The 24,704-nt window shown below is 37.2% G+C and overlaps 1 protein-coding gene across 2 annotated transcripts in view; it reads right to left on the reverse strand.

The window, feature by feature from the left end:
* muskelin (muskelin 1) overlaps nucleotides 1–24,704 on the reverse strand; it is a 103,967-nt gene that overhangs the window by 50,634 nt on the left and 28,629 nt on the right. For both annotated transcript variants that reach the window (XR_014442399.1, XM_083131287.1), the window contains exons 5-6: nucleotides 21,183–21,375; nucleotides 9,124–9,365 (exon numbers count right to left, since the gene is read on the reverse strand). Coding sequence is in view for 1 of the 2 variants with exons in the window: in XM_083131287.1 (XP_082987413.1) it covers nucleotides 9,124–9,365; nucleotides 21,183–21,375 (435 nt within the window). In the remaining variant the exon portion in view is untranslated. The remainder of the gene's footprint in view (nucleotides 1–9,123; nucleotides 9,366–21,182; nucleotides 21,376–24,704) is intronic.

Below are 24,704 nucleotides of genomic sequence, written 5' to 3' on the forward strand. Positions count from 1 at the left end.
TTATTTCAGGATTCAAACACAACTTTAAATACTCTCGTTTAAACGTGTCGGCAACTACAGGTGCCATTTGCTGCTTTTCCACAAATGTCTCAAGAGCAAGTGTGATTAGTGACTCTTGAAGGGTTTCACTGACCATAGTTTCTGGTGATAAGCAATTGGCGCCTCTCGTAACTTTGAACTTCAACGGGCATTTCTGCATAAGCTTTGTGCACAGTTCTTGCAAAAATTTTCTGCATTTTCCTTTAAAACTGAGAACTTCAATATCCTTAACTCCTTTAAGATATGTAGCTGCAGAAAATACAAGATAAACTAACCTAACTGGTTTTAAGATATTCTTATCATAAACATCCAATGAGAGCAAACTCTTTGATGTAGCTGCACTCTTTTAAATATCTCCTTTTACGAAGCAGCTTAACAAACTCCTAATCAAAGTGTTTGTCATTCCAAAGAAACGGAAGCAGTGGACTGTCTGTCTGGAACATTACGAGGAATTCTTCTAGCTCTACAGATATAGAAGAAAGGAACCCCAATCTCGCAGGTAAAAGTACGTCACTGATGTGGGTCTTGACTTTACTAAAGTTTGATGTTTCAGGTGGTTTTGTTTTCACTGCATCGACATACATTTTTAAGGCAGGAATCATGAGCATTGCACGATTGATCAGTCTTGAATTTTCCACCCACCTAATGGAGCAGAACTCAAGAGGAAATGCCTGTGTTCTTGAGGCTGTAATGAAGTCTGCCCTTCTAGATGGAAAGTCCTTGAATAAGTAGTACAATGATCTCAAAAACTCCGTTATTTTCCAACCAGCTTTGTTGTGTGCTGAAAGCCCCATTAAGAATATGTAACGAGCATGTTCCTGTTTCCAAGAGCTGTGGACGATCACCATATTCTCCACTCAGAAAGGTCTTCAAGTCGCTGAGAAATTTCAAATTAACATTGGGGCCATCAAGAGAAACTTGTAGTAACTTAGAATAATCGAGACCCTTTTCCTTCAAAGTGTTTAAAAATGCATTCAACAAATCTTGAGCAGTACAATGACCAAGGAATACTGACATTAAATATCCCATCGACACTTCGTTTGCTTTACTGTTCAGAAACGAACTACTAACTCCATTTGGTTTTTATGAGATACTGTTTAGGCTTTCGTCTAGAGACACTGAAAAGTAGTCACACTTGTGTAGGTCATGAAGAAATGTCTGCTGGAAATACGGACCCAAACCAAAAGTGGTAACATAACCTATTTTGTCTTTGTGTAATTGCATTTTCTTCGCAATTTCAGAATCAGGAAACATTAAGGGAAACAATTCGGTAGCACTACCTTGGCTTCTGGCAGACGAATGAGTTGTGAACTTTATTTAAGGTCTAAATTATTTCAGCTTTCATCACTTGATCATTGATTATGTACTTGTCAACGCACCACTAGTTTCTGCTGGGCTAGTAGCATTGTCACTCTTTTCCGTAACAACAGGTTCAGTTGATGATGTGCCAGCCACCTGTTCCGTAGAAGCAGAGGATTTGGTACTAGCACTACACAAAAACTGTAAAATACTGGAACTTAAACACTGTGCATTAAAAGCTATTTTATGTTTCTTTCCCTTTCTCATGAGACTTCAACGAGCCAGCTCTCATATTTGAAACATCAAATTCAGTTTTACATAGTCTGCATCCTGCCTTAAATGGATCTTTAACTTTAATAGCCCATTTCCACTGGTCTTTCCACGATTCTCGAAATGTAGTCTTGCTTTTTCCAATTTTAAAATCTGGATAATCAAATATTGGTATTACTATACCTTCCATCAATATACGTAAACGAGAAAAAGACTTCCTATACTACATGGAATGTACCTGAAACAAAGAGCGTGTTAAGATTGCCACATAAAATATGGATAGAAATTCCACCTAAAAGAAAGAAAAATAACAATTGGAATAATTTCATCCTTACCGGACTACCTGAAAAAATATAAAATTATTACACAGTGAACATTGAATTTGCCTACAACTAGTTACACGTTAACAGATGATAACAAGAGAGAGAAAAGAGAAGTCAGTACATGAAAAAGAAATAATATGGAATTCAGAGAAAAGACACTACACCAAGAAAGAGGTGAAGGGGTGTAGAGGGGCAGTTTAAGGTCATGCCCAGGACCAAGTTTTCACTGACTTTCTCAAAATTAATGAAGAATTCCCTCGATTCGCAGCATTCCCCCCAAAATGCAAGTGGAGGCAGTGACAGACTATGCTCAGGTATCCCCGTGGTCACCATCCACATACTCACAAACATAAGCCCCTAAGTGAAGTGGACATATGTAGTCCACTTCTGGTAAAATTCTAGGCTTTTTCCAGGTTATCCAGGTACAAAAGTAGATTCCAGGATAATTCCAGGTTTTCCAGGTCAGTAGATACCCTGAAATTTCATTCACAAATACCCAACCATGTTAACAAATATCTAAGTATGCAAGCTGGAAATGAGCACATATATACTGTGAAGGTAGTATACATGTACTACAATCAGTCACACTCATTACAATCAACAAAGGAAGTTTGGCAGAATTTGGATTATTTTGGCTGTTTATACGTGTTGATTTGTGCCAAGAGACAATAAGCTAAAGCAATACTAGCAGCACAGTATCTTACTCCCATTGAATGCAATGTGTATCTTACTTGCGGGAAAAGACATTACAGCCTTAACTTCACCATGTAAACACAGTCATAAAGGAATGAATAAACAACATTTCTTTGTTGTATTTCATTTACGGATAGTACTCCTATTGATTCTTCAATCTTTTCCCACTACTTTTGTTTCAATTCATGTTAGGATGGATTGGAAGACAATTTTATCCTGTTTCCGTCAAGATTTCCTCAAAGGCTTGCATTTCTGCTGTTAACTATTATAATAAGCTGAGTAGATAAAAATCAAAGCTTGAGAACTAATTGTCATAGAGATGAAATTGGTTGTTTTCTTTCTTAAAAAAAATGTATACCCTGTGCCTCTAAATAATGAGTAAAGGAAGAAGGAGAAGAAGAAAATTGAAATTAAAAAAATGGCATAAGACACGCCTCTGTGGCCCCCACAATGGAGCAAAGTAAAAAAAAAAAAAAATAGTATGTAGTAGTGGTACATTCCTACAACCATGCAAAGTTTCAGTGAAAATAGGCTGATACTTCTTGGGGAAAAACAATAACAATATTTAAGAGCAACAGTATTGCCAGCTTATGGAAAAAAAATCCGGAATTTCAATAGTAACAATGGGTATATTCTCGATAAAAACAACACAAAACACACAAACAGCTCGATATGTAACAGTTCAAAAACTGGTCCGAGCTTTCGACTCCATCTTGGGAGTCATCATCAGGAATGGTCAGGAGACAGCGAAGAGGTTCCGATGATGTTGCTTGCTGCCTTTGTCGGAAGATATTGTTGCGGTCTTGCAGTATTGGTAAGTTTCTGGTTGATGGCTGAGAGAGATAGGTTTTTTAGTTTGACTGTGATATACCTCAATAAAAGATAAAGATTTCAACAAAAATTGTTGCTGAGATTATTTGTATTTTAATCATGTGTACACCTTCCTTGATGTCCCATTCTATTTTCCCTTTAGCATAAACCAAAAAGGAAACGCAATCATGGGGTAATTTGTGGTTGGTTTCTATGATGGGTTTTGGCCTACCCAGAAGAGGATACATATGCACAAAAGGCCGTGTTTTCTTCGCTATCTCTCAAATATCCCTAATGATGATTACAAGATGGAGTTGAAAGCTCGGACCAATTTTTAAAGTGTTACTTTTGCCCCATGTCCCCCTCTCCTCCCCTTGGACCTTTAATTGTTGCATATTGTTTTAAGTGTTGCTTTTAACTCATCATTTCATGTAAAATACATTTCTTTTTAAAAATACAGTGGTTTTGGAGTGATAGCCATTTTTAGAAATCTATCCTATAATATTATGAGGGGTAGCACAGGACTCTTTCTCGACTGCTTATTAATAATGGTAACAATGGATATATTGTTTTGTAATTCAAGTATGTTATACAGTATGTATACTAATGATCAAAAATGACAGAACTGAAATATCGTGTGTAGCTTTCAAGAAATGCAACATTAATTGCTGCTGCATGTTGCTGGGAGATACATCTCCCATCTGTCCTCAACAGAAATAGCTGTGTGGTTGATACATCTCCCATCGGTCTGCTAAAAGTTAATACTGGTTAAATTAAATTAATTTTATATAATGCCAAAAAACTCACAAGAAAATAACTAAGTAAAACTAAAATGAAAAGTCAAAGTCCATAGAAATAACTAGGATCAATATTATTCACTTTAAACTTAAAGCTATTAATAAATGCATTGAAGGCAGTTAATTATAATTCCAATGCCAATAAATTTTAACATGTAGCTTACCTCAGTCACAATGCATATAATTTTAATTTTCATAATGTGTATCATAGGACATTTCTACTGCAAAAGCATAGTAATTGTTACAAATAGTAAACAGTTGTGGAAAGAAATTAATATCTCTTGTGTATTTTACTTGAAATACGTAAGTCTTTTACTGCCAGAGCGTCGGCTGCTCGGCGGCCCCGTCATGCAACAGGTCCCGGCAAATTGCGTTACAGGAAGTCCGTAACAGAAACCGCTTGTTTTGTAATGTTTCCACTTCTCACAATTACAGTTACAATTACAATTGAAATAAGCAGATACCTTATCGCAAGCATGTTGTCAGCCGCGAGAGGGCACTTCATACTGCACGAATGCGACACCTGTCGGCAGTGATGCCAAACGTAGGGACATGTCCCTACGCATAGGGACTTTTAACTATATTTCGCCCACGTAGGGACATAGGGACAAATTTTGCCAAATGAGGGAAAACGTAGGGACCTTTTTTCAATCTTGGAAAATAACATTTTATTGTGCAAAGGTGCAAAGCTTACTCGCCAGTCAGTTGCACTTTCTCTGCGCTCGGTTTGGAATGAATGGATAAGTTTATCTGGATACTTTAGCGAGGAGGAGAAAAAACTAACTAACAAATCACCATCAGAATTTTGGAACATGTTATCGGTTACCAAGAACTTTCAAGGCAAGTTCTTGTTTAAAAACATTTCCACTCTCGCGAAAATAGTGCTAACATTGCCACATTCTAACGCGGGAACGGAAAGAATATTTTCAATGTTACCTAAGTGATACAAAAACAAAAAAGAGAAATAAAATGGGACCAGAATTCTTAAAGACTGCAGGAAATACAGCATCACCAACCAACATCTATATCTTCACAGCAGCAGCATGTATGACTTCAAATAACATAATGAACAGTAAATGACTCAACGTTATTCATTAAGGCAAGAATAAACAATACCGGACCCTTCTGTAATTTCTATGCTACGTCTTATACTCAAGAAATAATTACTCGTGATGATTTATCTCAGGTTAACATGTTTGGGTGAGGTGAAAAAAATGTTCATTAACGTGTAGTTGTAAAATAAGCTTTTCAATTATTGCAATGATTCTCCGTGTACAAGTATGGTAGCCATATTTGTTGATATGAACAACTGACGTTCGCAATTAGTTACGCTGTCTACAGCATTGCCACACTGTTGATTTCATACTTGGGAGAGCATGGATCGTGTAAGAATGGCGGAAGAGAGCAGTAAAAAAGTTGTTAATGTTGTACAGATTGTTGGTGGAGTGTGAAGGAGGATGGCCGTGGGCTAATTAATAAACTTATGGATTTCGGTATTTTGCCCAAAGAAGGTGCTTACATGTGACAGTGACAATCACAATGTAGAAGAACATGTGGAATGTGGACTGATTTGATTACAGGTAAGTTTGGCAACAGTGCATCGATCGTAAAATTGCAGGATACGAAAATGGCATCTTCGATGATGAATGTTTGCCGTTAAAGTGATACGAAAATAAGACGTTTTATCAGTTCGTAATCACAATTAGGGCAAAACCATTCACTGATAGCCCCACTGACCATTCTCGGTAAGGTTAGGTTAGACAAGGCAAACAGTTAAAATTTTGGGTTGAAAAACCATGCACGGGTAGCCTCACAAACCATTAACGGATAGTCCCACGAACCATTCACGGTAAGGTTAGGTTAGGTTAGGCAAACATAGTTAAAATTTGGGGTCGTAGTAATATCAGGAATGTATATTTTGTTTTTTAAGTATTGGAAACACAAAATCTTTCGGTAAATAATGAGCAACAATCGCGGACAACTCACTTTCACTTATTTTGCAATTTCTACACGTGACCCTCAAATTTTAACTTCAAATTCGTGATTAGAAGGCCTCAATTAGTGAGTATGCAAAATATTACAAAAATCGGGGAGGGGTCCTGTATTGTAAATTCGCTCCTTCATTAATTGTGGAAGCACCGAGCAGAAAGATTTGGTAAGTAAATGTGCATATTTTATCTTCTCTTTTGCATGCTCATGAGGTGTTGTTTTTTAGTCGCTTTACTTGGCGTAGGGACATTTGGTCAGTTGTAGGGACATTTTGACTACGTCTGTAGGGACATTGCCGAAAAATGGTTGGCAACACTGTCGGCTACCAGACGTAGTGAGTCTACGCTCATTGATGTTCACTTCTATTTGCGTTTATCAGTACGCATGTTGTTTATACTGTGTTATTGAGTTAATGTGCTATTCAGTGCTAAGCCCCGTGACAGGTTAACCTTGCAGCAACTTTTCGCATATATAGACCCAAACGTGCACGCAGAAAATAGGTCCGCTGCAATACTGCGGATTTTCTCACGGTCTGTGATGTGAACAGCTCAGCGGTTAAGGTGAGACTGGCACGGGGATGCTGAGTAGCTCTCTAGAGTGGATTGATACATAAAACCTGCTGCAAACTTAACCTGTCGCGGGGCTTAGTGCTTTATTGTGTGTTAATTGTTATTCATTCATTAGTTATGCCGCTAAACAAATATAGTCTTGAAACAAAGAGTTTTTATGTATGATAATTACGTGAAAACGAACTCTTGCAGAAAAGTGGTCAGGCCATTACGAGACAGGATCTCTTGAACCTAATAAACATGTTGTATTGCTGTTAAAGGAGGTCATTTTCAACATATCTTATAACACAGGAGGTTAGTGATCATCATTATTATTACTTTTAAATATCACTTTACGCTTTCGGTTTGCTTTATGCGCCGGGATGCTGTCTTCCCTTTCTGTCAACTGAGGATAAAGTAGCATTGTCTAATCTAAGATTAGATGTCAGGAATAAGATGCCAGAAATATTTGTATTTGGGAGGACACCTTTTCCAGCATCCTTGCGATAAGGTATCTGCTTATTTCAATTGTAATTGTAACTGTAATTGTGAAAAGTGGAAACATTACAAAACAAGCGGTTTCTGTTACGGACTTCCTGTAACGCAATTTGCTGGGACCTGTTGCATGATGAGGCCGCCGAGCGGCCGACGCTCTCACGGTAAAAGACTTAAATAACCTCCCTGTAGTTGGCGCATGCGTAGTAGTGTTAACAAAAATTGCAGCAAGTAGTGTGTCTGTAGCTGTGAAGCAGCGGTGTATGATCAAATCCGTTGTGAAGGAGAACCTGAAGCTAGCTGAAATTTTGAGATTTCAAGCACAGTATGGGAAACAAATGACATCACAGGCAAGAGTGTACGAATGATGTCAACACTGGCAAAGAATGCTAGTTACTGACGAATGAACCGCATTGACACATTTGTTTAACTGGGACATGCAAGGTATTCCTTATGTGGATTTTTTGGGGGAAAGAGTTCTGATTAATGTCCAGTATTCCTGCACATTGATGAATGGTGCCGTATGTAATGCCATTCGCAAGAAAAGACTGGGGATGTTGTCTGCAAATGTCATTCTTCACCATGACAATGCACGTCCCCACATGGTCAATTCGACAGCAACAACTCTCCAAAAGCATTTGGCTTCATGTTCTTACACTCCGGACTTTGCCCTCAGTGAATATAAGATTTGTTTGAGATGTTTAAAGAGTATATGAGAGGGAAGAAATTGAAGACGTTAAGGCACTGACAAAAGATGTCCTACAACATCTACAACAGCAGTCAACTTTCTTCTATGTGAAAGGACCCAGGGAACTGACAAACAGGTTGCAGCGGTGTCTGAATGCTCAGGGGGTTTGGTGCTTATAGGACTTTCCAACTTTTTCATAGAAATAAAAGTCTATCAACTTTGAGCCTTGTAAACCCTTGTATTTTTAATGTTTCTGAATCAGGGGGAAACAGAGAATGTATATAATTCACAAAAAAAAAAAAAACAGCTTTTACACCTCACCTCTTTATGGAAAGAACAATCAGAAAACGATATTCTCAAAAATTAATTTGAAATCATGAATCTGGTGAATAGTGGAAGTAACACTTATATAAATTACGATTTCCTGTGAGCCACTGCTATTTTAGAAGAGACACTGAATATAGAGATTAAATGGGAGAACTATCTACCAGAGCATGATTGAGTATCACGGTTGTTCAAGTTCCAGGACATTACAGTTTTTAGAAAATGTTTTGGATCAAACTGTAGTGAGTTTAAAAAATTCCTCGATTTTATTGGAACAGTGACGAAAATTAGTTTGTTTTTTCATTTCATACCAATGATATGTAATCTCCACCCATTATTAAAATATATATAATAATAATAATAACCCGTGATGCAACAGTCCCATGAAAGCTATGACCTACCTACCAACTGCCAGCCTCACTCCCCCCTGCAGAGGTGGGAGATTCAACCAGTTACAGGGTGACATGTGGTCAGCACAACGAGCCCCTAGTCGATGTTGTAGGTTTCCGTGACTGGATTACGCTACTCATTCGTAGCTTCCAAATTTCTTCACAATGAGTGGCCACTGGTCTCATACACAGGCCGAAATCTCAGGAGAAAAGTTGTTACGCTTCCCCCAGGAAACTCGAACCTTCACGTATCCTGTAGCTGGAGCCCAAAGCATGACGTCTTAGACTGCATGGCCACAGTGTGGAAAATTAAAATATCTATACATAGTAATAATGTTGCAATAACTGCTAATATACTTCATTTTAGTATGATAACTTAAATAGTCAAAAATAAAATAATAACTTTTATAACTGTTGAACATACTCAGCAATACATGTACCAAAAACACTACATCGCACCTCTGCTTCAGTGTCCCTTGATATTAAAGTCCATTTCCGAGATTGGATGTGATATGACCAGAAGTCACTGAGATCCTGATTTCCATCCCAACCTCCAAACAAGTAAACAGTCTCTGTGTAAGGGTCAATACACATTTGGTGGCCCCCACGCATGCCGGGCTTCACCTCCGGATCCTCTGGAACTATGGGGCACCACACTGGCTTGTATTCCTGCTGGCCAATGTAATGATCAAGAAGACCACCTGGGAAGTACAAAAGCACAGCATATTTAAGGTCAAGAGACCACTGAAAATATTTGCTAACTTCTGAATATCAACAGAATATGTAAATGTATAATAAAAAATAAAACATGTCATGTCCTGAGAGTTTAATAATTATTGAATTGATTGAATTGTTGTTATAAGTCCACTTTATGCACAGAAAGGCTAATCGAGACTGGACCTACAGTTTAAAGTGGGATCCAAACCACTGTGCCATGTGCCTCCACCGGGCCGGGAGTCTAATGATTATAAACAGAACTTGCTTCAGTTAACAGATTAACACAGTCGTATTTTCTAAGAATCTGATATAGGCTGTGAATTCTGTAAATGCAGATACTATCAACAAAAATAATCTGTACAGGATGGGACACGTAACATTTTTTCCATTCACTTGTACATATATTTTTTCTGCCATGTAAACCACATGCTAGTATACCCATGCAAGCAGGACCATCTGGTGGGGTAAAACAACTTACTCTCTGGTGGGGTAAAACAACTTACTCAAACAGTGAATAACACATCATGCTTAAAAAGGAAATTGATTTTTTTATTCAAATGTAAATAAACACAAGTGGCAATAATTTAAAAGTTGCATTTTTCTTATGTTACATAGTGCAACGGAACTACGAACAAAATATCCCAATATCTTATATATTCACTAAATATATACGGTATATGGAGTAGGAGGAGGAACTGTGTAAGCCTTTGCCAAAGCACACATTCCAATGGAGAAGTTGGATGACATATACATTTATATCGTGGATGAAGAAATTTATTCAAGGTCAGCTACAATTTAAGAATACTACTTTATTTTTCTGTCTTCAGGTTCCTCTATTCAGATGTATGTTGTAGTTTTCTTCATGCCAGTCAATCTGAGCCACAGAAAGTATCATTAACACAAATAATGGGTTTCAGATAACTGGGGAGAAACAAACAATTTACATTATTGTATCAAATGATTTAATTTTCTCTTATTGAGATTGCCTCTCAGCACTAGTCAACACTGGTACCAAGTAAATCCAGCTTTCAGCACAGTTTTTGCTGGAGGCTCAGTGGTTTGGAATGCAAACATGCTTGTGATTAGTTTCTGTGCATAAAGTGATTGTCAATAATTTTTTAACTGGAATTTGATCATAAAAGTATGTTTTACTTCTCTCTCGAAGTGGTTTACTCAAAGCATAACCTGAGATTTTTTCGTTTCATGTGAAAGAAGTGTAAATAATCTCCATTCACTAAATTTATTTCCTTTGCCTGCTATCTTAAAAATTTCAGGGGGGAATTTTTCAGATAATGTCTCTGCAGCTATTAGACTCATCCAGCATCTCATCAAAGGGTACCTTGGTGACGACCCTGGTGAGTAAAGGCAGCTGGAGAGTGATGCTGATCTCATCAACTCCATTAATAATAAGATCAAGAATGGGTGGATCAGCGCTACAGCTTCAAACCCTCTGTACCTTCATGACATGGTTAAATGCACAGGGCATTGGTTTACTTTTTATCTTAAGAAATTTGAGTGGTGGTGGACTTAATAAATATATTTAATTTATATGAAAAGAACCACAATTAATAAATATTTCATTTCTATAACTTTCTTTCAACCTTGGGACATTAATTTTAGCAACAGTTTAACAATCCAACTCTTCTTTTCTTTTTCTTTTCTTTCCTGCTTTTATAAACTGTTCTAATTTTTGTCATACCACTTTTTAACATGAGTTTCATAAAATGAGATGTATTGGCAAAAGTATGAGGGAGAAAAATGCCTTGAAATTTAAGAAAAATACAGACTCTGAAATGTTGCATTAATGGACAGTCATAGTAATTGGTCACATTTGTTATTACAATGCCTTAACCCACGTCAGTTTATAATTTATATTTACATTGCACAATCTGATAACTGTGAGAAAAGTACCTGAAGGAAGCTGGAGAAGAGAATTATTATCAGGTAAAGGCCTGATGACCCAACAAAAAGGGTTCCTGTGTTTTTCTGATACTCTCAAGGATCGTTTTCTTCGGAAGAGAAGACTTTATGTAGGCGATGTCTACGTCTTACAAGGAGAGGCTACGGATGGAGAAATTGAGTTTGGGATGGGACTACATGTAGTGGTAGGGTACCCAATAGGTATTGATATTTCAATGTGCTAGTGTGCACAGAGATCTCTGAGAAAATAGTCCTTCAAGTTTCAAAGCTTTCCAAGTGGATCTTATTAGGTGAAGACATTTGGATGGTGGACCGGTTGTAAGACTGCTTTCAAATATGGTTCATTCACCAAAGGTTCTGGGTTTAATTCTCATTTAATTGCCTCTAATCTTCTTTCATTAACTCAAACAACTATTGGTTACATTTTACTTAACAATTTATTTAAATAAAGATGTAATAAAATTTTATTAAAATTTTCCTTTTTAGTGTTTCTTCAATTTTTTTTATGAAAACGATTTTTCACGTTATTCAATTTTCTGATTTTACACACATTTGCATATGATCAAGAATGCTATTCACAATCAATGTTTTTATTTACATTATTGGTACATGATCCAGAGTGGTAATTATTGTAAAAGCCTAGAAAACAAAATAATATTTTTCTACAATTTGCACAGGAAATAAAATATGAATTTGCACAGTAAATAGTTGCTTGAGTTAATAAAAAAGATGGTGTGGGCAATAGAATGGGAATTGAACCCAGAACCATTGTTGCATGAAACTGGTACATTACCACGAGGCCATCGTGCCACTTGGCAGTCTGACTCAACTCATAAGGGTATGCATCATGAATGGAAAAGTGTGCGTAAGCGTAACAAAAAGAGAACCATGGAAAAACCGGAGAGAGAGAGGCGACGTTTGCAAAAACAGGGTGGCCACTCTAGGACTATGATAAAATTCAAGTATAATTCCTGGTTTTCACGGCAAACTTTCCAAAAATATAAGGCCGATGTTTTCTATATTTCAACCTTACATATTACCACCACCTCTCAACACCCGCACACACATACACAAGCAAATATGTTAACAATATAAAGGGTCTGTGTGATTCCAATGTATTCAAAAATTCTAATTAAATTAAACGGTATACATATTTAAAATATTTAATTTAAAATGCAGAGTTTACATTTGCCATTTCACATACTCAGACTCAAACTATATCTAGAAACAAAAGTCACAAATGTTACGGGATATACTAATCTACAAAAAATTGTAAATTGTATAAGAATTTCAAACTCAAATTTAACTAATCAACTTCGAGCTAAAGGGCATTTTTAAATATGTACAAATTTAATTGGATTTGGATTAATAAAAGTTGCAATTCTTTACGTTTACAGAGAAAAATTCACGAAGAATTGAAGCACAATTCCCAGAACCAATAATTCACGTAGAATTCCCAGTGAGTAGCCACCCTCAAATATAGTGGATGGTCTATTTGATATTTTCCATCTGAACATCATGAAAATGATGGAAGTAGACAAAAAGTTTCTGAAAATTGTAAAAGAAGAAAGTAAGATCATAATTCATGACAAAGATGAACTAGGAGTACGCATTGCATCAGGTGGCTAGTGAAGAACGCAAAGCGAAGGTGGAAGAGGAAAACTGCTCTTGCCATTTTGAAGGGATGTGCCAGTGCCAATGAAGATCTTGATTCATTTTCCTCCTCAAGTTGTAGCGCAGCAACAGGCAGCAGTTATGAATATCATTCTTCTAAAAAAAATGATGCAGGCAGTCAGTGTAGGAGAGAAGCCTGGACCTTCACCGAAGAAACGCAAAATATCAACAGACTTATCAACTGCTTTCAAATATGTTAAGGAAAGTTTCAGATCACATTAAAAAAAAGAAAAGTAATAGACAATTTGAGCATCATAGAGCATGTTTGGGGTAGTATGTGTTACCTTATGGGAAAAATACAAACAGGGTCATTCCATGCCAAACCATCCAATGGTGGTTGCATGACCATTTTAGAAAAAAATCATTTTTAGTACAAAGGTTTGTACATGTTTCTAGATATCAAAACCAATGTTCAAAAAAAATATTGTCTTTAGTTCTCCTGGGGCAGCCATTTTCCTAACATGGAGCATGGCTTTTTTTGCTCATTTACCAGTATACAGAAACCTTAATATCTCAAAAACCATTAAAGCTACAGACCTGAAACAAAATTCACTTTGTAGCTAATGAAGTATACTTCCTATGATATTCAGGTATGTTTTGCTTGAAATTGCATCCTAAGTATGAAAATTATGGTGGAAAAATGGGTAACAATAGTTAAAAAATTGCATTTTTAAGCCCGATTTTGTTAATGAAGGGGTTTAGTCTAAGGCTTGATTTTTTTTTCATGTGTAGACCTACCTGCAGGGTGTCTGTAAATAAAATATCAGTGCTTAGAAATGCACCCCTTTTTTACAGCATGGGCTCAAACATTGAATTATGACAGTTTTCGGGGTTAAATATCTCAGATGGGTCCCCTTTAAAAATTCTGAAATTAGGCACATAAGAAGCCCTTCATGAACCTAACTCACAGTAAAAATCTCAACTTTTAGATTCAACTCGTTTTGGTCAATATGAGGTAACGTATGTCACCTAATTTCTGATGTTGCAAAGTAAGGTTAAACTACATTCCATACTTAGAATAATGAAGTCTTTTCTTTTTCTTTTTTAAATTTCGGTTAAATAAAGGCTCAGAAAATATAGTAACATAAGGTTTTAACACTTGACTTACAATAAATTGAAATTACAACGTATGACAATTGAAAATCTGCAAAATTTCATTGCATAAGGTTGATTTATTAGGTACCCATGGCCAGTTGGTGTTTTTAGCTCCAGTTTCCTATTCATTCTCTTTGTTAAATCAGGCAGAATTCTTTGTTCTTTCACTAACTTCCTAACTAAATTATCTGAAACCTTCAGTTCATCTCACATATATCTTTTCTTGACCAAGTGGTAGCGGTCACACTGATGATTCTGACCTTTTCAACATTAGTTTTCTCTAATTTACATTTTTTTTTTGTATAATTTCCATGATATGATTGTACTGGCCACGCAAAGCATTGTCACACTTGCCTTCCATTTCTTCAGTTCTAATACTTTGCGAAAAGAAACTTACCAGTTTCCTTTTAACTCCTTGTATGATGTGAATAGTTTTTCGAGGAAGGGCACGTTATTGTTTTTCTGAAATCAACCTCCTCACTTTTGAAACAGGAGATACATCAAAAACAGTACAGACTTCATGCATTTCCTTTAGTTTTTCTTGTGTTGGCACAAAGACATCATTTCCATTCTGGCATTTAAGTGAGTCATTTTCTCCAGATATGAAAATTTTACTCCAACATGTCAGGCATATTGATTTAACTAGTATAAGGCTTACTTGATACTTTTTTACCTTACCATATGATGCAAATTGATTTTAAAAATTCCCTTACTTAAAGAAAAAGTTAAGTGGAACTTCTGAAGATCACAACATATTTTACCATATAAAAAACTATTTTCAATGGTATTTGCATATTGTCTCTAAGCCATCCACCTGGAGTCTTGACCTAAGAAGTGTTTTATCATTTTCACTGTATTCGTTAAGATTAATTAGGTCTTTGGGAACCTTACCAAAGTGTATTTATGCCAGTCCTCTCCAGTTAAAAATTCTACAGAACACTACATTTCCTGTTACAGATAACAAACATTCACAAGTCACTACTCTCGGCACATTAGGCAAAGGAAGAATGACAGCAGAGATTGTACATGCACAGATCAATTCCAGGCTTGCCTCACATCCTATCAAAACATGTCTCTGAATCTTCTGCTGTGCATGACACACATCTATTTCAACGAATGTCTTTTCTTGGAAGAAAAAAAAGTGGAAAATAAAGGAAACAAAAAAAAAGGTAAAGTGCTCCCCTGTGCATAGCACCATGCCATGAAGGCGTATAAGGGGTGTGGGGGTAACGCCCCACACTTTCTTGATCCGGTCGTGAGTGGGGGTGATGTGATCAGCATCATGCCCCTGACCTCCTTTACCCCCCAGGGTTTCCCCCAGGTACATGTTATTCGACGCTGGGTGGGCGCCGGGGCCACTTCCATCGTTAGAAAAGTTCCCGGATTTGAACCGGCCAGAGATCGAACCCGGGACCTTTAGCATGGTAGTCAGACACGTTACCGACTGAGCCACCGCGGCCACCTAGGAAACAAAAGATAATGTATTCTACCAGCTTTGACACTCCCAAATAAATAGCCTACTTTCAGTGGTGCACCCAAGGAGGGGTTTGTGAGGGTCATAACCCAATACCTTTTGCCTAGTATTCCATACACAATTACGTCAAAGGCAGGATAATGTGGCAAAAACAAGGCCGTATACTAAAAAGTATATGTAACCACCCTCCCCTCCCTTTCGAAATTCCTGGGCATGCCACTGCCTATCTTAAGCTGCATGTATGGGGGAAGCTCAGTTTTGGAGCTGACAGTACCAACTGGTCCTGGGTACCTAATAAATCAAAACCTTTTGCAATGAAATTTCGCAAATTTCAATTGTCATACCTTGTAATTTCAATTTATGGTAAGTCAAGTGTTAAAACCTTATGTTACTATATTTTCTGAGCCTTTATTTAACCGAAATTTAAAAAAGAAAAAGAAAATACTTCATTATTCTAAGTATGGAATGTAGTTTAACCTTACTTTGCAACGTCAGAAATTAGGTGACATACGTTACCTCATATTGACCAAAACGAGTTGAATCTAAAAGTTGAGATTCATGAAGGGCTTCCTATGTGCCAAATTTCAGAATTTTTAAAGGGGACCCATCTGAGATATTTAACCCCGAAAACTGTCAAAATTCAATGAACGGCCATGTTTGAGCCCATGTTGTAAAAAAGGTGTGCATTTCTAAGCACTGATATTTTATTTACAGACACCCTGCAGGTAGGTCTACACATGAAAAAAAAATCAAGCCTTAGACTAAACCCCTTCATTAACAAAATCAGGCTAAAAATGCAACTTTTTAACTATTGTTACCCCATTTTCCACCATAATTTTCGTACTTACGATGCAATTTCAAGCAAAACATATCTGAATATCATAGGAAGTATACTTCATTAGCTACAAAATGAATTTTGTTTTAGGTCTCTAGCTTTAATGGTTTTTGAGATATTAAGGTTTCTGTATACTGCTAAATGAGCAAAAAAAGCCATGAGCCATGTTGGAAAGATGGCTGCCCCAGGAGAACTAGAGACAATAAATTTTTTTTTGAACATTGGTTTTGATATCTAGAAACATGTACAAACCTATGTACTAAAAATGAAATTTTTTTAAAATGGTCATGCAACCATTTTTTTAAAAATTGGTTGACTTGACATGGAATGACCCAACATGAAAGGAAAATGTTGCTCGATTCCCACATTTCGTGTGGGTTATTTTTAGATCCATTGGCACCAACTAGAGGGTGACTTGCTTTTCACTTTAAAAAATGGGACCCTTTTTTAAAATTTTTGGGCCAGGCTAATAATACAGGGTGGAGGAAACTTGTTAGGTCGACATACCAAAATCAGCTACAATTGCACAAGAAACATAATATATTTAGTTTCAACGTAACTTGAATCCTTATATCTAGGGCCCAGGAATTTATGTCCTATGAAACTGTAAAATATGTATGTAATTATTTGACAAAAGTTAAAAAATATGTCACAATAATTCAAAAATATGTCAGAAAAATTCCCAATAAAGCCAAAAATATGCACAAGAGTACTTTCGAATTTCTCATTATATGGGAAGTTAGTATCTTATCCTTCAGTCGACAAAGGGGTGGGTGGGGTATTGAATGAAGTTGGAATTAGTGGGAAAATACTAAAAATATTGTGAGGTTCACTGCAATTATCCTAAGTTTCATTTGATATTATGTAATTTTTACACCTTTCAAAACTAATGCATAATTGGCAGGTCACTACAGCTCTGGTAAATCTAGCCAATCAATACACAAACACAACAGCATACAATTTTTTTGTCATATCAAGTTACACTAAATACGTTTCTGTTCCACAATGCACTTACAATCTTGCCGCAGAAGTTCCTGTTCGTGGCGTTCTATTCACTCGAACTAACAGTGATACGTGCCTGGCTCAAGTGACAAGTGAACTTGAGACACTCGTACTCAATTCTGTATAGAGTAGGGGCTGTAACGTACGAACAAAGTTGTTTACTTCCTGTCTGGTAGTTCTCATGCCCACACAACAATGACAGACAGTGGCGGCGATTGGGTTCCAAAACTGCGGGGTCAAGGTGGCAAAACTTGGGGGGGTGTAAGGTCAGTTTACTTTCCTTATATATGAGCTCAAATCGAAAAGTCCTCGCCCCTATTGTTTTTCAGCGAAAATATTAGTGTCATTGAGAACCGAGATATACATTCCAATGCAATAGTCTTTTCTGGGAATGGCCAGAGTTAACTCTCAGCTGCTCTGCGGCACGGCTGCTGTCAGTTTGCAAAGATGATTGTAGTATGACGTCCACATCATATGAACAGCGAAGTGTTATTAGTTTTCTATGGAGCAAGGGACAAACGCCGATCGAGATCCATAGGGAAATGCAGCCGACATATGGGGACAAGTGTTGCTTTGAGAAGTATGTGGTGGTGGCCGAGAAGACCTTCATGACAATGAGCGGTCGGAGCATCCTCGCTCCTCACTCACAATGGAAAACATTACCAAGGTCAAGGGAATGATGGCTTCACTGAAACATTTGCAGCGTTACGCCGAGGAGGGTGAAAGATTCCTGGATCTCATTGTCACTGGACATGAAACATGGGTATTGCATTTCACTCAGAATCAAAGCAGCATAGCATGGTGTGGAAACATCCACATTTGCATGTCACGAAAAAATTCCGCAGAACACCATCAGTTGAGAAGTTGATGCTCATGGTCTTCTGGGATCGGCGAGGACCACTCCTGCTGGATTTCATGACACGAGGTGACACCATCAACACTGACAGCTATTGTGACACACTCTCACATCTGCGAGCTGTCATCAGGAAAAAGCACCAAGAGATTCTCGATGTGGACAATGTGGTTATCCTCCATGATAACGCCAGGCTTCATGTGGCAAACAGGACCATCAACAGACTTCAGTCATTCGAATGGGAGATTCTGGAGCATGCGTCAGTCAGCAAGTTCAGTCCACTGAAGAAGTTCGTGGTAGGACAGGGGTTCACTTGTGACGACGAAGCAAAGACCACTGTCTGGTGGTGGTTCCACGATCAACCGGCCGAATTCTACACCAGTGACATCTCCAAACTAGTGGTGCAATGGGACAAATGCCTGAACCGCTGTGGTGACTGTAGAAAAATAGTGCAAGGTACATAGAACAATTCCTATATTTTGATTTCCCAGCACGTTATTATTTAGGCTGAAAAAAAAATTGGTGCAAAGATTTTTCGATTTGCCCTTGTACATAAAGTTTAGCATAGTCCGGAGGCAAAAGTAGCAAAACGTGGGGGCAACTGTCCCCACACCCCCCTAATCGCTGCCACTGATGACGAAGAATGTTTTTCCTCAATAATGCTCACATGGCTATCAATTGTCGGCAGGATAAAAAAAAGGGGTGATTATTATTATTCTGTACTAGTTGGTATGAAAAGACGACATCTGCTTTTAAATTCTTTGTCCATAATTTCCTTATCCTGCCATTGATAACAAACTATCCATTGCGCTAAAAGTACGAAGAATCAATTATAAAATAACAGATTATATTTAAGGCAATACAAAATTATGCAGAAATATGCCTAATTACAAGAAAATTAAAGAAATATGTCAAAATATGCTGTATCAAGTTTGTCTATTACAGCTGATTTTCATCACATAAGTAAAAATCTCATCCCAGTATTTGATACGATGACAAATAAAAAAAAAATGTTATAACATAAAGTATTGAGCCATAGTAGCTCAGTCGTTGGGGCATCTGACTACCATGCGAGACACCTGGGTTCAATCCTTGTTGAAGGAGAACCGGGATTTTCCCACCTGCTCAAGTGGCTCTGGCACCCACCCAGCATCCTATAAAGTGGGTACCTGGAGGAAACTCTGGGGGGTAAAGGTGGCCAGGGGTGTGGTGCTGATCACATCACCCTCACCTTAGGCCGTGATCAAGAAAATGTGGGACCCTAACTCCACACCCTCTATACGTCTTCATGGCGTGGTGCAAAGTACAGGGGAGCACTTTACTTTTTTATCGGGACCTACTTATATCATTTGAAATCTAGTGTTTTCATTACAGGGGGCTTTATTGACGATGCTGCTGATCAACCTAGTCCAAAAATAGAGAAACACAGAGAACATAGAAAATGGTTTTGTGTGTGCAGTGTCAAAGTTAAAGAAGGAAATTTCGAAAAATGATAAGACTTAAAATTTTCATCTATCAATTCACCTATAAGAGAAAAACAAGGATTCAGATTAGCATAAAGACAAAAGCTGTTAAAATTAAGCAAACCAATGTGTTTTTCATGCAAAACCTAAGCTTTTCTTGAAATCGCACATAAACACCTTTTCATTATACAGAGTGCTCAAAAAGTCCCCACACTCATACTTTTAAAAACCTACTAAGGCATTCATCTGGATGTGTTGGCAAGTCTGTAGGGATTGATATGACCTTGAAGAGCGAGTTTATGTTATGTTTTGAGCAGTGCTGCTGTTACAGTCCTCGGTGTGAGACGTAGAATCACACTTTGTCAACAATGCCTTTTACACGTGAACAGCAAATCGCTTTCCTGGAAGCATATTTTGAGTTGAAGTCATATGAAAGATGTTTGGAGAAATGGAGAAGTATATTTCCCAATAATCCGGCACCAGGTAAAAGTGCAGTGTATGATCTAGTATGCTGATTTCATAATACGGGCTCTGTGCATGATAGACAACAAAGCATACACGTGAAAAGGGGTTTGCAGTATTACTCATATTTGGTTTACACATTATTTTTGTGTATTTCAAGATATAGTTATCAAATGTATGTATCCATTACATTGACAACTTCAATAAATTTAAGCATAAAATTCTCAAACTTTAAGTGTAGGGGACTTTTCGAACTTTTTCAACATGGTGATTTAAAAGTTGTGGAACCATCCATATAATTTCTACAGATATCACTGTATATAAATGGAACCATATGCAACACTTAGGAGACCAACTACTGGTCGATGCATGTAACACACCCCATTTGCCATCTTGGATTCAATTTAATTATTTCAAATAAGAACAGGGGCATGTAACATATCAGAGCCATGCATAATTTTCTGCCAAATCGAATCATTTTGAAGTTATTCCATGTTAAAAGAAAAAATGCCCCTGTTAACTGTATTATATTCATCAATGTTTGTTCCTTGTAGTGCAGGGGGACAAGATGCCATTGATCCAAGAAGAGTGTAATGCCACCAGCTTACATTGTGGTGGACCGACATGAATCCATATTGGATTCAATAAGATAGGATGCAAGGTGCACCGAAAGTCATGCTGTGATGTGGAATATGACATACACGGATGGTACTTTGCTGGTGCAAGTTATCTTCTAGTTCTGCAAGAGTTGATCCTCACATGCATCTAAAGGAAGCTGGCCGTTTTGCCGACTTCTTCCAGCAGGATGGCATGCCCACCTGAGCACATGCAATAACTTGAAAACAATTCAAGATATCTTAATATGGATTTGATCATTCGATTTGGTAGAAAATAACAATTTAAAAATAATACTCCCTCAACAACAGTAAGAAAATATGATTAAAGAGTAGATGCTCGCAATATTCCATTAGGAAAGATAAGAATGAATGAAAGTGTACCATATCCAATATAAAATCTACTCACTGTTTACACACTGCTCCATGAAACCTTCTGTTCCTTCATAATCTCCATTATCCACGAGAATGTCATGAAGATTGGTTAGAAGTGGATCTTCTAATTGGATCTTTGTCCTCTTTTGTAATGAATCAAAAGCTTCTTTGTAGTTGTGCTGTCGGAAATGTTTTAAACAGAGTCTGATTGCTTCCTTTTCACGATACTACGGGAAATAAAGCCATTATTAAACAGTTGTCAAGGATACTCATGAGTATATAATATCAATAGTATAACTATTATGCAAAATGAATTAACTGTCAACAGAGACCTTGATTTTTCTGTGTTATTTTAAAAAAATGTCAGTGTTATTTTTACTGAAATTTCACGTTTTCATTTTAGCACACTCAGGGTGTCTACCCATTTGTAAAAACACAATTCTCCAGCTTTCCCAGGTATTCCAGACCAAATTATTAGGGCAAAACCTGTAGTTAAACATGTGTGCAGGAAGGTTACTATATTTTAACTAAACACCGCACTTAGAATCCCACTTATTTAGTTTGTTGAATATTCACTTCACATGTTGTAATTAACAACGAGAAGGGAAACAACATATATTGACTGTTGAATAGGGGCATCAGAGGTGAGCATTTATGTAATACCTGCCACGTATTAGTAAACAAAGAATTCTTCTTTCAATAAAAAATCATAACTATTATGGCATAAATAATACATAATTGTAGAAAATATTAGTAATATTCACATATGTATTAATCCTAATATCAACTAAAGACAACCAAAAAATTGCAAAAAGAAAGCAGTAAATAACAATAACTACTTACAGTGGTAGTTTTCTAGTTTAAAATACTTAAACATGTCCCCTATTTCTATAGCATATAATGGGTAATTTCTACTGTAACTGCCAGCAATACTCCACATATCAAACTGTAGTTGTCCTCAACAAATTGGAAATTTCTTGCTTGTGCATTTTCTCAAGAATACTTTTAGTGCACTTCAAAAAAATATTGATTTTCCATAAACACAGTAAATTTCCCTGACATTTCCATGACTTTTCCAGAAAAAAGAAAATTCCATGACTTTTCCAGGACTTCCAGACTTGTAGACACCCTGACACTTTCCTGCCAAATATACCTAAAATTATAGCTTCAAACTCTCTCTCCTAGGGTGGCAAATTTTAGTAACAAAACTTATACATTTGTCTTATCCTCAGAAAAGATAAGTCATTATAACTGTGCGTTAACCAAGGACCTCAATGTTGGGTGCTATTTCTTTCTTTTAAAATTTGTACTTATTTTCAATTTTTGGTATAATTTTTCCAAAATTCTTGTTTCTATTTTAGCACAATTTTCTGACATCAATTGTGCATTTACATTAGTATTTTATTGTAGGTCACATGGCCTATGTCTGTACTTGACAGTTCCATATGTTGGAAATGATTTTTCAGGAAGATGCATTCCATTATTTTTCATGTGACAAATACCAAAGTTATGGCTTTCTTGTGCCTGTGGTTGCGCACTCGATCTCTGCCAGAAACACACTACATTTGGTAATGCCAAAAAGAAGAAGAAGGTGTCCTGTGAGATGGTACATGCTCATTCAATATCTGCCAAAACCTCACCACTTTGCTCTGTAATGAAAAACATTTCTCGCGCAACATGTACCGATGTTACGACAGTAATGTGACAATAGGTGCACACACTACCTACCTCCGTCAAAAATTTACTTGGTAGGTGATGGAAAATATTCCGATAGAAAATGAAAAATGGGGAGAAAAATTCATTTATACGTGGTTTCATGTAGCTGTCAGAATTATGGAAATTGTCCACAGTACACATGTTTAACCTTTTGGTGCCCAAGGCCAGCCGATTTTGAGCAAAATGCAGAGTTTCAAATAAATGAGTGTAGATCAGAGGCTAATAGCCTAGAGAGATGAGTGATATACTGTTGTACGTGGAATGAACCAGAGATTCAGACTTTATAAAATTTAAGCAAATTCGGCATATATGTGGCGGGGGAGGGGACTAACTCTTAAAATTCCAAAATTTTGGAAAAAAAATAATTGGTTCCCCCACCCTCCCCTCAAGAAAAAAGTACATGACAGTGTACACCACTGCACATGGAAATGATCGCTGACATGTAAGGAACACAAACATATTTGCATTATTATCATATGACCAATGTAACTTGAGTTGTACCCTCAAAAGGAATGGTCGGCACGCCACTGATTCAAGCTTCAAAATGCAGCGGTACCTTGAAATGACTTTAGCTCAGAGACTATTTGCCCTGGAGATATGAACGATATACCGTTGTACGCAGAATGAATCACAGATTCAGACGATATATAATTTATGCACATTTGGCGTATATATGGAGGGGGAAAGGGATGAAATCCCCTGAAAATACTTTTTTTTTAAAAAATGGGGTTTCGCCCCCCGCCCCCTCGAAAAAAAGGATATGAAAAGTACAAAATGCACATAGAAATTATCGCTGGCATGTAAGAAACAGAAAAATATTTGCATCATTGTCGTATGACCAATGTAACTTGAGTTGTACACCCAAAAGGAATGGTCTGCACGCCACTGATTCAAGCTTCAAAATGCAGCGGTACCTTGAAATTACTATAGCTCAGAAAATAAATGCTCTAGAGATATGAAAGATATACTGTTCTACGCAGAATGAATCACAGATTCAGACGATATATAATTTATGCACATTCGGCGTACATATGGAGGGGAAAGGGGGGAAATCCCCTCAAAAATACTTTTCTTAAAAAAATGATGTTTCCCCCTGCCCCCCCCCCCCAAATGTCAAAATGCACAAAATGCAAAATTTATGCAAATGTGGCATATATATGGAGGGGAAGGGAGAAAACCCCCAATAATTTTTTTAAAAAATTGTCACTTCACCCAAAAAATGTCCTCGCACTTGGGCACAAAACGACACCTACGCACAACATTCACGGACGAAAAGCTAGAACGCAGTGAAAAATGAGCGCCGATTCTTGCAGCTGCTTGAAATTCTATTTTTAGACAATGCAGGGTAACCCCTGTTGCAACTTGTGCTAAAAAAACAAAGGTTTCCTTCAGCACGCTTCGAAATTCCATATTCACAATGCAGATTCAACAACCAGTCTTGCCCCACCCCCTGCCCCCTGCTTGCGCCCTCACGGAAAACTTTCATTTTGACATCTGATACTGATAAACAAGCTTCCTTCGAATGCAGTTAACAGGAGGGAGTGAAAAGCATTGCTTTAGAACAACAAAGCCGGTCTTTCTTTGTCGGCAAAAATTTGATCTTGAAAAGAGACGCAAAAGAGAAGTTCCCTCAATTTTCATGAAGACAAAAAAAAAAAAAATATGCAAAAAAACATTTCTGTTAAATACATGTGTTAGGAACAATATATATTAAAAAAAATCGAAATTCTAGCCAAAAATAGAAAAGTTATAATGTAAAAACTACGACCTTGACACAGCATCTCGATCGAGACGCTTGGTACCGGTAGGGTTACATTTGGGTATCTCGATTGAGACTCTT

The sequence above is a fragment of the Lepisma saccharinum genome, chromosome 1 (genome assembly GCF_977018435.1).
Source record: "Lepisma saccharinum chromosome 1, izLepSacc3.1, whole genome shotgun sequence".
In the NCBI taxonomy this organism is placed as follows: Eukaryota; Metazoa; Arthropoda; class Insecta; order Zygentoma; family Lepismatidae; genus Lepisma; species Lepisma saccharinum.